Source organism: Trichechus manatus, unplaced genomic scaffold (assembly GCF_000243295.1).
Source record: "Trichechus manatus latirostris isolate Lorelei unplaced genomic scaffold, TriManLat1.0 scaffold00027, whole genome shotgun sequence".
Classification (NCBI taxonomy): domain Eukaryota; kingdom Metazoa; phylum Chordata; class Mammalia; order Sirenia; family Trichechidae; genus Trichechus; species Trichechus manatus.
Window position 1 is genome coordinate 5,020,801 of NW_004443963.1, and position 14,751 is coordinate 5,035,551.

At 44.4% G+C, this 14,751-nt stretch overlaps 1 protein-coding gene across 1 annotated transcript in view; it reads right to left on the reverse strand.

Moving 5' to 3' along the window:
• NT5DC3 (5'-nucleotidase domain containing 3) overlaps positions 1 to 14,751 on the reverse strand; it is a 79,760-nt gene that overhangs the window by 35,275 nt on the left and 29,734 nt on the right. Inside the window, exons 3-6 of the mRNA XM_004373770.1 lie at positions 8,794 to 8,868; positions 8,275 to 8,330; positions 1,223 to 1,313; positions 443 to 580 (exon numbers count right to left, since the gene is read on the reverse strand). Of these exons, the coding sequence (XP_004373827.1) occupies positions 443 to 580; positions 1,223 to 1,313; positions 8,275 to 8,330; positions 8,794 to 8,868 (360 nt within the window). The remainder of the gene's footprint in view (positions 1 to 442; positions 581 to 1,222; positions 1,314 to 8,274; positions 8,331 to 8,793; positions 8,869 to 14,751) is intronic.

Here is a 14,751-nt window from a genome sequence, read left to right on the forward strand (position 1 = left end):
TCAAAAAACTTCTTAGCCTTGGTTTAGTCCAGTTGTGCTGACTTCCCCTGTAGTGTGTGCTGTCCTTCCCTTCATCTAAGATAATTCCTGTCTCCTATCTAGTTAGTGAATAACCCTCACCCTCCGTCCCCACCCTCGTAACCATCGAAGAATGTTTTCTTCTGTGTTTAAACCTGGCCCCATCTTTTTGATCAGCAAGGATTAGAAAGCCAGGTAAGAGTATGATCACCATATTTTTAAAAAAAAAAAACTTGACTGCTTTTTAACTCTCTTGATGTAACAATTTTTCTTACAATTTTCAAGATTAAAACACAAATAAAAGAGATCCCAGCTGAGAGACTATTTAAACCACTGAATCTACAAAGGAGGCTAAAGAGTCTGTGGCTTCCACTGAGAAGCTAACATAGAACACAGCCTTGTAATCTCTAACAGTTGATACAACCTTGACATCTTTGTAGAGATGGACAGGTTCATAGTCAATGTTGTTTTTCAGAAAGTATTCGTTCACGCAGGACAAGAGGGTCATCTCCGGCAGGGAGAAGATGTCCATGAACTGCTTCATGGTGTTTCCGTGAGAACTCTGGAGATGGGGGGAAGGAACATTTTAGAAATGGAAGGCCGACATCAACAGCAGAGATAAGATGCAACAAAGCACTAGGGAAAAGCGGGAAGACTTTCCGTTTACTAAAGGGGATTCTGGTTGACGACATTTAGAACCCTCTCCCCAAATGAAAATTCAGATAATAAAAAAGTAATAATGTCCATTAGTCAAGCATGTAGGAAAGGATTAAGAAAGAAGAATGAGGAAAGAACCGTAGGGGAAGGGGGCATTTCTCTTTAACAAACTAATTTCCTCTCTCAAATATGGTTCTTGTTGCTGTTGTCGTGTGCCGTCAAGTCGATTCCAACTCATAGCAACCCTATAAGGCAGAGTTGAACTACCCCATAGGGTTTCCTAGGCGGAAATATTTATGGGAGCAGATCTCCAGGTCTTATCTCTCTCGAAGCAGCTGAGGGGTTCAAACTACTGACCTTTTGGTTGGCAGCCGAGCGCTTAACTAATGTGCCACCAAGGGTCTCTCAAAACACAATCTCAAGTTTCCCTGCTAATTCCAAATGAACAGTAGGTAAGTCTAGTAGTTCAAGCTCCTACACTGATAAGGCAATAGTTTAAGAAGGAAAAAGACAGGCTGCTTTAAATAAATACAGTATTTATCATTACCTTTCCATAAAAGTCACTCATCTGTTCCAAGGGCACATGGGATCCCTCGTACATTTCAATGACTTCTTCATCAGGGACAACGCTGAGACCTCTGGAAAAATCAGAGTGCAGTTATAGAGCTCAACTAGAGAGAACAATGCCTTCCAGACCCTACCATCTACATGGATTGTCAACACAGGTAAAGATGCCATTGTCATTGTGAAGGGGGATGTGTCACCAGGAATTGTTCAAATAACAGGTAAGATGTTGCTACTATTACTACTTTGTTATTGTTGTTGTTAGGTGCCACTGAGTCAGTTTGGACTCATCACAACACTATGTACAACAGAAGAAAACACTGCTGGGTCCTGTGCCATCCTCACAATCATTGCTATGTTTGAACCCATTGTTGTAGGAACTCTGTCAATCCATCTCGTTGATGGTCTTCCTCTTTTTCGCTGACCCTCTACTTTACCAAGCATAATGTCCTTCTCCAGGGACTGGTCCCTCCTGATAACATGTCCAAAGTACGTAAGATGAAGTCTCAACATCCTTGCTTCTAAGGAGCATTCTGGCTGTACTTCTTCTAAGACAGATTTGTTCATTCTTCTGGCAGTCCATGGTATACTCGATATTCTTTGCCAACACCACAATTCAAATGCACCAGTTCTTCTTCAGTTTCCTTATGTATCATCCAGCTTTCACATGCTTTCACATACAAGGTGACTGAAAACACCATGGCTTGGGTCAGGCACACCTTAGTCCTCAAAGCGACATCTTTGCTTTTTAATACTTTAAAGAGGTCTTTTGCAGCAGATTTGCCCTATGTGATACACTGTTTGACTTCTTGACCGCTGCTTCCATGGGCATTGATTGACTGTGGATCCAAGTAAAATGAAATCCTCGACATCTTCAAACTTTCCTCTGTTTATCATGATGTTGCTTAATAACAGCAGTGCTAATGATGGCACCTACTATATGCCAGATATAAATTACAGAGACATTCATTTAATTCTCAGCCATCCTAGGAAGGAGCACTATTTTTCTTCCCATTTTCTAGATGAAGCAACTGAGGCACAGAAAGGTTACATAACTTGGCCGAGGTCACACAAGTAGAAAATGGTGGGATGGGATTGGAACACAGTCTTTCTGGTTCCAAGGCCCACACTCTTAAACCACCACATTACCCTGCCTCCCTCAATAAAATACAGGCTTTCTAACAACTTACTTTTTGGTGTTTTGGGGTTTTTTTGTTTAATACCTTCAGGCAGAAAATGGCCGTTTTTGTCTCCATCACACTCACTCTTTTGCCCTCCATCACACTCACTCTTTTGCCCTCCAATACTCTCCCCTGAGAAAAAGGTCCCATGTCCATGAGTGCACGTGACTCACACGTGGATCTCACTCACTTGTGTGCTGAGATGGAAAAAGTCAACCACGAGGTTCTGGTGAACTAAACCTGTTTACGCAAGGCAGGAAGCCTAGGCACCACCACCTCGGCCAAGGTGCCAAGTGAGTTATTTAACATTTCATGACCAGTTTCCTCATCTGTAAAAGGTAAAAGTAACATCTGCCACCTGCCTACCTCAGGGAGATGCAGAACAATTTGCAGAAGAATCCAGCTCATTGGTATAAAGGAGAAAATATGAATTTTGGAGTCCAAGTGGCCTGGATTTCACCCCTGCCTCTACCACCAACAACATGAGCAGGTGCTTTCCCTGAGATTTGATGTCCTCACATTTCCTCACCTGGAATCACCCACTCTAGGGTATTATGAGGGGAATATCCCTTCCTCTACCTCTTCTCTAGAGGAGCAAGCACTTAATAGACAAATTATTAGGAATGGTACAGGAAACATTGAGTAGTGCTACAAGAAGAATATAAATAATTCAGTAAGAATTTTAGTTATAAATAGGTCACTTAACATATAAAATCACTTGGCCAAAATTAAAATACATATCCCAGCTGCTGTTGACCCCATTGTGTGTCGGAGTAAAACTGTGTTCCACGGGGTTTTCAATGGCTGATTGTCGGAAGTAGACCACCAAGTATTTCTTCTGAGGCGCCTGTGGGTGAATTTGAACTTACAAACCTCCGATTACCAGCTGAGTGTATTAACCATTTGCATCACCTCATCCAAACCAGTTGCCGTTGAGTCAGTTCTGACTCATAGCGACCCTACCGGACAGAGTAGAACTGTCCTATAGGGTTTCCAAGGAGCGGTTCGTGGATTTGAACTGCTGAGCTTTTGGTTAGCAGCTGAGCTCTTTAACTACTATGCCTCTAGGGCACCACCCAAGGACTCCAAAATACATATCAAATATAATTTATGTTTTGATATGTAATTTTAATGAAAACATAGTTTCTACCTCTTTCCTTACTTTCCATGCCCCATATTACTTTTTAAAAGATAAGAGTAGATTCATCAATATTTTGCCTCTGATCTTGATTAAAGTGTTACACTACTGGTTTTTGAAAACAAAAGAGGCACACTGATTCCCTAATCGTTGCTCCAGAAATCAGATAAGATAGATCAGGTCATTCTAGACAGTGACCTTGGAAAGCAACCTGGGCTAAAGGAGCAGCAGGCAGGCACACACACTCCTAAGACTCTACCATTTAGAAAGTGTAAAAGGCAAAGAAGACTCTACCGTGTGAGACTGAGTTCCTTGCCCCCCACTCATGCACTGCCCAGGCCTTCAAAGGCCATTGCTGCCTAGAAGACAGATTCACAAGCACGTGGCCATACAGGCTGCATCCTTAAGATCCAAGTAATCAAATGTCATCTCAAAAGAAGTGGTGAAATCGGCCTGGTCCAGTCAGCTAACTTCCCCTGGAGGCAGCGCCCTCAGAAGCCACACCACATAGAACCGCTCCGACAGGCACAGCAGTTGGCTTGGCAGCACCTGGATGCAGCCTATACCAGCACTGCAAATGAAAACGAAAACCATTTTACCCAGCCCTGTGTGGATTAAGGAAGCCCTGGTGGTGCAGTGGTTAAGTGCTCAGCTGCTAACCCACCAACCACTCCTCAAGAGAAAGATGTGGTAGTCTGATTCTGTAAAGATTTACAGCCTTGGAAACCTTAACGGGCAGTTCTACTCTGTCCTATAAGGTCACTAGGAGTTGGAATCGACTCAACGGCAACGGGTTTGGTTTTGTGTGTTTTTGGTTTTTTGTGTGGATTAAGAGGGTCACTGGGGGGCGTAACTGGTTTGCACTCATCTACTAGCCTAAAGGTTGGCAGTTTGAACCCACCCAGAGGTACCATGGAAGAAAAGCCTGGCGATCTGCTTCCGTAAAGATTACAGCCAAGAAAACCCTACGGAGCTCAGTTCTACTCTAAACACTTGGAGTCGCCATGAGTCGGAATCAACTCAGCGGCAATGGGTTTGGTTTTGGTATGGATTAAGAAAAGCATAACAGTTAAGAGCAGAGATCTGAACAAGTGTGCCCAGGCTTCAAATGCCAGTTTCCTTAATTAGTAGAGACTGACAGAGCCCTGGTGGCACAGTGGTTAAGAGCTCAGCTGCTAACCAAAAGGTCGGCAGTTCAAATCCACCAGCCGCTCCTTGGAAACCCTATGGGGCAATTCTACTCTGTCCTATAGGGTCACTGTGAGTCGGAACCGACTCGACAGCAGTGAGTTTTTTGGTTGATCACCTTGACAGTTAACTTAAAGTCTTTGTGTCTCAATGTCTTCATTTTTAAAATTGGGAACAATCATAGTACCACCTCCCAGTGTTAATGAGAGGATCCAATGAGTTAATGTATACAGAACAATAACTGGCACATGGCAAGTTTTATGTAAGTGTTGCTAGTGTGAATGTCCCTGGGTGGCCCAAGCAGTTTGAGCTCGTCTACTAACCTAAAAGTTGGTGGTTGGAACCTACCTAGCAGCACCACAGAAGACAGGCTTGGAGATCTGCTTCCATAAAGATTACAGCCAAGAAACCCCCAGGGAGCAGTTCTACTCTGTAACACACAGGCTTGCCATGGGTTTTGGTGTGGCTCTGATGGGAACAAACCCAGCTTTTCACAAGGTTCCTCTTAAGAACTTAAAGCATGGGCACAGAAATGGAACTGCAGCAGAGGGCAGCCTCCCTCCTCCTCTGCCCGGGTGCCCTCATTGTCAGCCCACAACATAAAGCTGAACCTGGTGTAGGAACCAGAGGCTGGCAGCAGTCTCAAACACGAGCCACGCCAAGGCTGAAACATTCTTCCCAGTCCTTCTCCCATTCATTAGCTCTTTTGTGGGCAAAGGGACACAATGGACACCAGGGCATGCTTATGATGCCTCGGGCACTGCTCCAAGCATGCTTCAGTCTCCACGACAAGTCACCTCTAAGGGGGACCGTGGCATCACCCTATATTACAGAGGAAGAAATCAAAGCTTAGAGACGGTTAAGAACTTGCTCAATGCCATGTGCATGTGAGCGGTCCACATCCCAAAGTGTGATTCCAGAGCCCACATGTGCCTCTGCCGTCCCCTCAGCTCGCCCACCTACTCTCAGCACTGACACCACAGCGAACGCCCTAGAACCTAAACCTGAACGCTCATTCCCCTTTGAACACCTCGGTTGGCTCCTCTGTCCAGCCCTGTTCCATGCTCCTTACCACAATGCATGGACAATCTGCATAATAAGGAGTCACACGGATCATGGGGATCATAGAAGAGAAAGACCTTTTCAGGCTGAGGGTGAGGAGAGGCCTCAGCACAGGCCAGCCCTGGAGGACAGGTGAGATTTCAAGAGGCAGAGAGAAAGGAAAAGCGCATCCAGAAAGCCAACAGGAGCAAAAGCCAAGCAGTGAAAAAGGAGAACTCAGATGAAACGAATGAGTGTGCTGTTTTCTCCTGCCCAGATCCCTTCCTTCTGACTGGGTCCGGACCAAGCAAGTAACCCAAGTCATTCCAGTGAGGTTTGGTCCTGAGGCTCTGCTTGAAACTGTTGGGAAGAGAGGCTCCCTTTCTCCTCTTAACCTGGAGCCGGGGAGATGTCAGCCTGGTATTGCCAGGGGCCACCACCAGTGGGGGCTGCCTAAGAGTGAGCTAATCCAAGAAGTGGAAAGAGTTCGGACAGTATCAGTTTGGCCCCTGGAGTCAGCCACACCTGCAACTGTCCCTGGTTTATAGAATTAGTGAGCCAAGACTGTGTTTTTTATTAAGCCAGTTGGAGTTGGAGTGCCATCACTTGCAACCAAGAGTCTTAGCCAATCCAATAAGTAAAAGAGCTGGGCACGGAAGAGAAAGAAGCTAAGGCTTTTGAGTAAGTTGACTAAAAATGTAAGGGGCTGAAACATTTGAACTATTGGAAAATAAATATATGCATGAAGCATTTGGAAAAAAATAAGGAGAGTTGCCTATTGTTGTAGTGGTCTGTCATCAAGTCATTTCCGACTCATAGGAACCCTACAGGACAGAGTAGAACTGCCCCATAAGGGTTCCTAGGCTGAAATCTTTACAGGAGCAGATTGCCAGGTCTTTTCTCCCGCGGAGCATCTGGTAGGTTTGAACCACCAATCTTTCTGTTAGCAATCAAGTGCTTTAACGATTGTGCCCCCAGGGCTCTCTAGAAAACTGTTTATCAACATCATGATAAACAGTGAAGAAACTGATGTTGCCAAGGATTTCATTCTACTTGGATCAATAATCAACACCCATGAAAGCAGCAGTCAAGAACTCAAACAACAAGTTGCACTGGGTATATCTGTTGCAAAAGACCTCCTTAAAATCTTGAAAAAAAAAAAGATGTCACTTTGATAAGTAAGGTACGACCTGACCCTAGCCATGGTCTTTTCAATTGCCTCCTATGCATACAAAAGCTGGACAATGAAAAAGGAAGGCAGAAGAATTGATGCGTTCAAACTGTGGTGTTGGCCAAAAATACTGAATACACCATAGACTGCCAGAAGAACAAACAAATCAGTCTTGGAGGAAGTACAGCCAGGATGCTCCTCAGAGGCAAGGATGGCGAGACTTCGACTTGCTTACTTTGGACATGTCATCAGGAAAGATCAATCACTAGAAAAGGACATCACATTTGGTAAAGTAGAGGGTCAGCGAAAAAAGAGTGAAACCCTCAACAGGATGGCTGGACACAGTGGCTGCAACAATGGGCTCAAACATAGCAGTGATTTGTGAGGATTGCGCAGGACTGGGCAACGTTTCGTTCTGTTCTACACAGGGTCACTATCAATCAGAGCCAACTCAATGCCAACAACAACAACACAGAAAAGCTGAGCAAATAAAAAACGAGGTTATCGTTAATCCTAAGAAAAACCAAACACTGTACAAGAGGGAACACAATCACAGTGCACTACTTGGCTTACGAGTGAATGAGACCTGTAGAGTCGTAATTTGTTTATCTTTCATCTGTTGATGGGCACCTAGGTTGTTTCCATCTTTTTGCTATTGTGCACACATTTTTTTAAGGTACAAGATATGAACCTAAATATAAACCACACTCCTGAACTTCCTCCCAAATTTGAGAATTTAAAAAGGCAAAAGCCTCCATTTTAAAAGCCACAAAGACTCATGACTGAGATAATTACTTCTACTGATTATAATAAACAGAAAGGAAAAAAGTCTTCATATCCAAACCACCCAATTACCGTGGTGAAAACAAGACACGCTCCCTCACCCCGACACACCTTCCACCCAGAACTCTGCACCAGGATCCTCGCTCAGCTCGCCAGCCGTCACCTCCAGAAAGCCTGTCCTGCTCCCAGAGTCTGGATAAGGTGGCCTCCTGAGTGCTCCCTACTGTCTGAGCACAGTTCCATCATGACCTTTGTCACTCTGGGCTGCAGTCACTGGTTTACACATGTGACTTCCCACCTACACACAAAGGTCCTTGGGGGCAGGAATCATGTCATCTCCATCCTTACAATCTAAGCCCCTTGCAGCTAGCATGGCAGCGGGCCACAAAAAATGTTCTTTAATGAATGAGTGAGTGAGTGAGGAATACACACACCACATCCCCCCTCATCACTGAACAGCCAGTGGACCCCGAAACCCAAAGCCACTTGGTTACTCTGAGTAAATTCAATTTACCTCCTCTTACTCTTCTTACCTGTAGACAGTTCCCAGCTGGATGTAATGAAAAGCATCAATCTTCATCAAGACTGCCTTTAGAAACACAAACACATGCACATATAAGCAATGCACGACAATTTGCATATGTGATGAGAATTCCAGGTTATTAAAAATCCTATCAACATTAGGCTGCCACAAAAAGGAAGCACACTGCATGGTTCTGAAAGGTTTGCTGGTTAATTAAAGCACTGTACAACTCATTTAGGAAATGGTCTCTGCCAAAAAAAAAAAAAAAGATATGGCATCTGGCTCTGCCTCGAAACGTCAAAAATGACTACTGGGGATAAGGGGCACCTCCCAAACAGCTGAGTGCATTCGTGCTTTTCTAATACGTAGTCTCTTCGAAAAGACTTTATCCAAAGATGTTTGAATCATTCAGTTGTGAAGTCCCACAGAAAAAAATTTAAAATCAATTTACATGTCCAGCAAAGTACCAAGAGTACACTTTATTCTCAAACACTGTTAAACTGTAAAGACACGTGAGAACTCAACCTACCCGCTGTACATCATAATGAAGTCCACGAATTGCAAAATTTGAGTCATACTCATACTTCCTGATTTCCGCAGGATACTAAGAAAGAAGAAAGGGGTTTTAGCTAATAATGTACTAAGTTCAAGACAGAGTTCAGATTTGACGCTTGTACAAAGAGTAAGGTAGTTGATGCCCTCTGGTGGGGAGAAAGGCTCAGAAAGGACAAACCACAGCTTCCCTGAACAGTCTCTGTGCCCAGCTAGGTAAAGGTGCAGGGGGTGGCAGAGCCCTCCCTTCTGCCAGGCCCGCCCTCCCTGGTTGACTCCCCTGGTTATTAAACCATTCCTCACACGATGCAAAAATCCTGGCCTTTATCTACTGAACCAGGCATCCAAGTCCTTCAGTCCCTTCCCAAATCTCGGAATGAGAACACCGGCCACCTCCCAGGGCACCCGTGTGCCAGGTACAGTGTCAGCTGCTACTGCACGACAGGCCTCCCCGCCCGTCGCACAGAGGGACTCAGAGGCACTGAGGAAACACCCTGGCCTTGACCACACATCAGTGCACAACGGTGGGGAGTCAGGCCATGGCCCGTGCGCTCCCCACCCCCTGCCCTTGGCACGCACACCTGCAGGATGGGGTATCTATCCCTTTGTCCAGAGAGGCGGCAACACTACTAAGTAATACACTTGCAGTCACGATGTACACTGTTTAAGGGAATACCTAGACAACTATTAAACTCAAGGAAACTGCTTTCCATGGCTGCGCTGCTAATGCTTCATGGCTGGGGTCACATCTGCGTGAGAACATTTCCTGGTACCACCAGGCTCAACTGCACGCAGCAAGCTCTCAAGTCAGGCTGCGGGAGGCACTAACTCCAGTGTCACACTTGGGCTCATTTATCTAACACCTGCAACGAGTGCCAAGAAATCACTAAGCTGACATTCCCACCACAGGCGTTTCCAAGAATTCTGAATGTTGTGCACAGCTCTTCATTCTTACTGACATACTTGCCACACTTTACACAGAATCCAACATACTGTAACACGGTTCTGTACTGAAAGGAGGCCAAGGAACTTAAGCAATCTGGAACCTCCTTTTAAACTCGGGAATGATGAATAAAGGGTGGTAAAGGAGAGATTTAAAAGATGGCACTGAGAGGGGTGCTTTTATTGGGCTTTTATTATGTACCACACCCAGCACTAGACACTTTCGCCAACTTGATAATATCTACTCCTCAATAACCCGGAACGAAAGAGAAAGAGTGTATCAAGACCATTTTACTGTTGAATAGTCTGAAGGTTAGTGTTATGGATTGAATTGTGTCCCCAAAAAATACCTGTCAACTCGGCTAGGCCATGATTCCCAGTATTGTGTGGGTGTCCACCATTTTGTCATCTGATGTGATTTTCTTCTGTGTTGTAAATCCTGCCTCTATGATAAATGAGGCAGGATTAGAGGCAGTTACATTGTTAATGAGGCAGGACTCAATCTACAAGACTAGGTTGTGTCTTAAGTCCATTTCTTTTGAGATATAAAAGAGAGAAGCAAGCAGAGAGACAGAGAGGACCTCATACCACCAAGAAAGCAGTGCTGCGAGCAAAACGTACCCTTTGGACCCAGGGTCCCTGCGTTGAGAATCTCCTGGACCAGCAGAAGATTGATGACAAGGACCTTCCCCCAGAGCCAACAGAGAGAGAAAGCCTTCCCCTGGAGCTGGCTCCCGGAATTCTGACTTCTAGCCTCCTAGACTGTGACAGAATAAACTTCTGTTTGTTAAAGCCATCCACTTATGGTATTTCTGTTATAGCAGTGAGACCAGCTAGGGACAGAAAAGGCCTTAAATGACAAGTTACGTCAGTTAAAAATTTTTTCTAGAAGAATGGTACAAATGTTGTTTGCTTCCTCCTGTGTCCGCTTGTAGCTGTCTTTCAGATCAGCCAATTAGAACTAGAATCCTGGGCATGCGTGGTAAGAGACCAGGTCCACCGTCAGATGGCCTCATCCCGTAAGTGTTGCCTAGGAACCAAAATCACCGGCCATACATCATCAAGGGGTGACCTAGCCCAATCCGAAGCGAGAAGTCGGTCAGCCACTTCTGTGCCAGAATCCTACCCCAGCCCCTTTTTTGAATATATATGAAGTTAATGGATATGTATGACTTCCCCTTTCCTGCGTGGTGTAAAACTGCACCCCTAGCCCTTTGTTCGGAGAGAGAGTGCTTTCGGGGAGGATCCCCCCTCCTCTCCTTACTCACTGCGAGTAATAAACTATGCCTTGCTTTAAATCTGCCTGGCTCTTAGTTACTCTTAACGAGAGTACAAGTGGCAAACCCATTGTGTTCGGTAACAGCAATACTAGATAATTAAGACAGTTAGGGTCAAGGAACTTGCCCAGGATCACACAGCTGGAGAGTGGTCAAGCCAGCATTTGAAGCCAGGTCTGTGGCATGCCCAAGCACACGTCCAACCACCATGTAATCAACTCTGAACCAACTCTGAGACACCACAGTGGACGCTCACCACCTCCCTGCCATAGCAGCACCTGCCACCTCAGAGGAACTCAATAAGTTTGCTGAAAAGATTCAGGGTTAAGGGTGGAGTGCTGAGCATTTTAGCTGAGAGAGGGTGCGTGAATAAGAAAGAGATGTGTACTCTTTATATGTGTACTGCTGAAAAGTCTGGCAGCTCTTTCTCTGAAGGAGGCTTATCTGGGCTCCCCCGCAGGACACAGTGAGACCTGGATCCACCTGGAGGAGTGGAAACATATACACATTCCCTCTCCTCCCTCTCTCTGTGTTATTCTTGGGGAGCCACTCCTGAGAGATACATAATGTTTTTCGTATGGTCCAAAGACTATAGTCGAGGACCTTGAGAATCTGACAAGCAGCTGTAAGAGCCCCAACACAATATTATGATGAAGAACATGGGTTCCCTTGCTGACAGACCAGGCATCAAATCCTGGTCCCATCATGTGCTAAGCTGTGTGACCTCAGGCACAGTCCTCTGTCTCTCTGAGCCTGAGTGTTTTCATCTACAAAGTAGGGATGGCAAGACAGCCACCCTATGTGGAGGAGGGGAGGACAAAGTCAGAAAAGGTATGTAAGGAGTCAGGGCAGTCTCTGGCACACAGCAACTGCTCAATAAAACTGAGCTGCTTCACTTGATTAGGAATTGGGAGGACTGGGGTTTTAGGCCCCCTCTACTAGCCCTAGTGGCACAGCGGTTAAGAGCTCAGGCTGCTAACCAAAAGGTCAGCAGTTCAAATCCACCAGCCGCTCCATGGAAGCCCTATGGGGCAGTTCTACTCTGTCCTCTAGGGTCGCTGTGAGTCAGAATCAACTCAGCGGCAACGGGTTTGGTTTGAGGTTCTACTAGCCTCTGCTACTTTCCTGTACAACTTTAGACGACTCACTTAGCCTCCCAGGTCTCTTCCTTCGTCTGTACAATGAAATGGTTGGACTGGGGTAATTTCTATGTTCCTCACTTGCACATAAATTGTGGGATTCCCTATACAACCAGACAAGTCAAATGTTCTCATGATGGGCCCCCTTCCACAGATGTTCTTGGCCACACACACACACACACACACACACGCACACACACAAAATCTCTGGGATCAACCATCAACAGGAACATCCATACCAGGAAGCCAGAGCTGTTCCATCAGTCAGTTACATGTCTCTCCAATGGCCTTGCCACTAGATTTTCTGAACTCATCATAGTTTAGAAACTTTCCACTGGCATGAATGTGAGACTTGCTCAATGTGCGGTATCATAAAGATTACTGGTATCCTTAAAACATAAGGCTTTATTTGGGATTTTTATTAAAATTCTCATTTAGCCCCAGTATAATGAATCGATATTGGTTCATTTGTTGTGATAAGTGTACCACAGTAATGTAAGGTGTTAATATTAGGGGAAACCTGTCCAGGGGTATACAAGAACTCTCTGTACTACCTTTGCAACTTTTCTATAAATCTAAAACAAAAAGCTCATTTATAAAAGAGAGCGAGCCCGTGTTAACCAATGTCATAAAACAATATGTGTACTGCTGTTTAAGGAGAAACTATTTGTTCGGTAAACCTTCACCTGAAGTACAATTAAAAAAAATTTAAAAAAAAAAAGAGAGAGTCCACGTTACCTGTTGAGAGATGGGACATGGTACATAGGAGAATGCAAGGCATCAAGGCTGATGTTAGGCTTTCAGCAATGGAATGAATGTGACTGCCAGTTAATGAGCCCTCTGATGAAGGTATGAAGCCCTGGTGGCACAGTGGTTAAAAAGCTCGGCTGCTAACCAAAAGGTAAGCAGTTCGAATCCACCAGCCACTCCTTGGAAACCCTATGGGGCAGTTCTGCTCTACCCTATAGGGTCGCTATGAGCCATAATAATTGACTGGACTGCAAAGGTTTTTATTACTATTACTCATTTCTAATCTGTATATCAGCCCTGCAAATGGATGTGTCTGTTTTACAGTTGAGGAAACTGAGGCTTAAAGAGTTAAGCCGCTAGCTGAAGCCTACAGGCCAGTAGGAAGCAGAACCAGGGTTTAAACTCAGATCTGTTTGTTTCCAAGTACCTGTGCCCTCTCCTCTACTCCATGCTGCCCACTGCAGGGCTGATCACACCTTCCCTTTCTACTCAGTGGGTTTATCGTTCAGATGGAAATAAAATTAAAAGTTTTTGAAATTTTGAGGGTGAAGAGAGATGAAACAGATGGAAAAAATAAAAGGTGCAATGATGGTGATTGGAAAAGCTTCCAGATTTAAGATCACTGAAATCTCATTCACATTATGTCTGTTTATTACTTGGATAAAAGAAATGTTATAACTCTAATTATATCAGGCATATTAATAGATTCAATTGTGCTTACGCAGATTTTTCTCTTGCTTCGATTAAACAAAAGAATTCTTCCAAGCTGGGTGCCCTTTTTCCTGCCAAGAGTAAATGCACTTTATATGCTTGTAGAGATGGAAAGACATCTGCTTTTGAGATGCACATTAAATTTGCAATTTTGCATCTTTCCAAAAAGCAAATGTAAAAGTTCCAGCTCCTTCAATTACCTTTTTTTTTATAAGAACAAATTTTTACAAAAATGTATATAATATAGGGTGATGGCTATCTCCATATCTTCATTTCACATGCCTGCCAAGGAATAGAAGGAAGTGTTTGATTCTTGATTTCATCCTCCAAATGTGTACCTTCATCCAAAAAAAACCAAACCTGTTGTCATCAAGCTATTAATAGTAATAGCTAACATTTATTGAACGCTTTCTATGTTACATATATTGACTCATTTAATGATCACAAGCACACTGTGAGGAAAGCACTATCACTATGCCCATTTTAAAGAGGAGGACATTGAGGCTCAGAGAAATCAGGTGAGTCGCTCAAGACCACATAGGAAATAAGTGGTAAAAGCCAGTATTCGAGCCTCTAGTGCCTCTGCTTTTGGCACATAGCTGACAATCAATAGATGGTGCTGTTATGTAATGACCTTGATTTTATAGATGATATCGAAGTCACAGAAAATGAGGTCAGAAGACCTTATACTACAAAGCCAACACCAATTCAACACCCCTTTAGCTCGATCTCCCAGCAGGTGGTGAAGAAATGGTGTAGACCGTCAGATGGGAGAGCAAAAGCATAACCATTAGTTCTCAATTCACCATTCTCCTTACGGTCAAGGGAAAGGACCACAGATCTGATAGAAGAGAAGCATCTGTCTGGAACAAATGGAGACATGCAGCTGGATGGCAAGTGGCTAGATGGCTTCACATCTGGTAAAGTGCCATAAGCTGGCTGTTGGATTAATGGCAGAAGGGAAGGTTGTTTTTGGCCAATGCCATTTCTGTATTTCGGAAGAGGACAAAATGTGTTACTTCTTAACTCCACTGGTAACAAAAAGCTGATAGGATCAGGGATATACTAGATCAAATGGTCAAAACTAACAGAAACTTTGGTTGTATCAGTGTAATA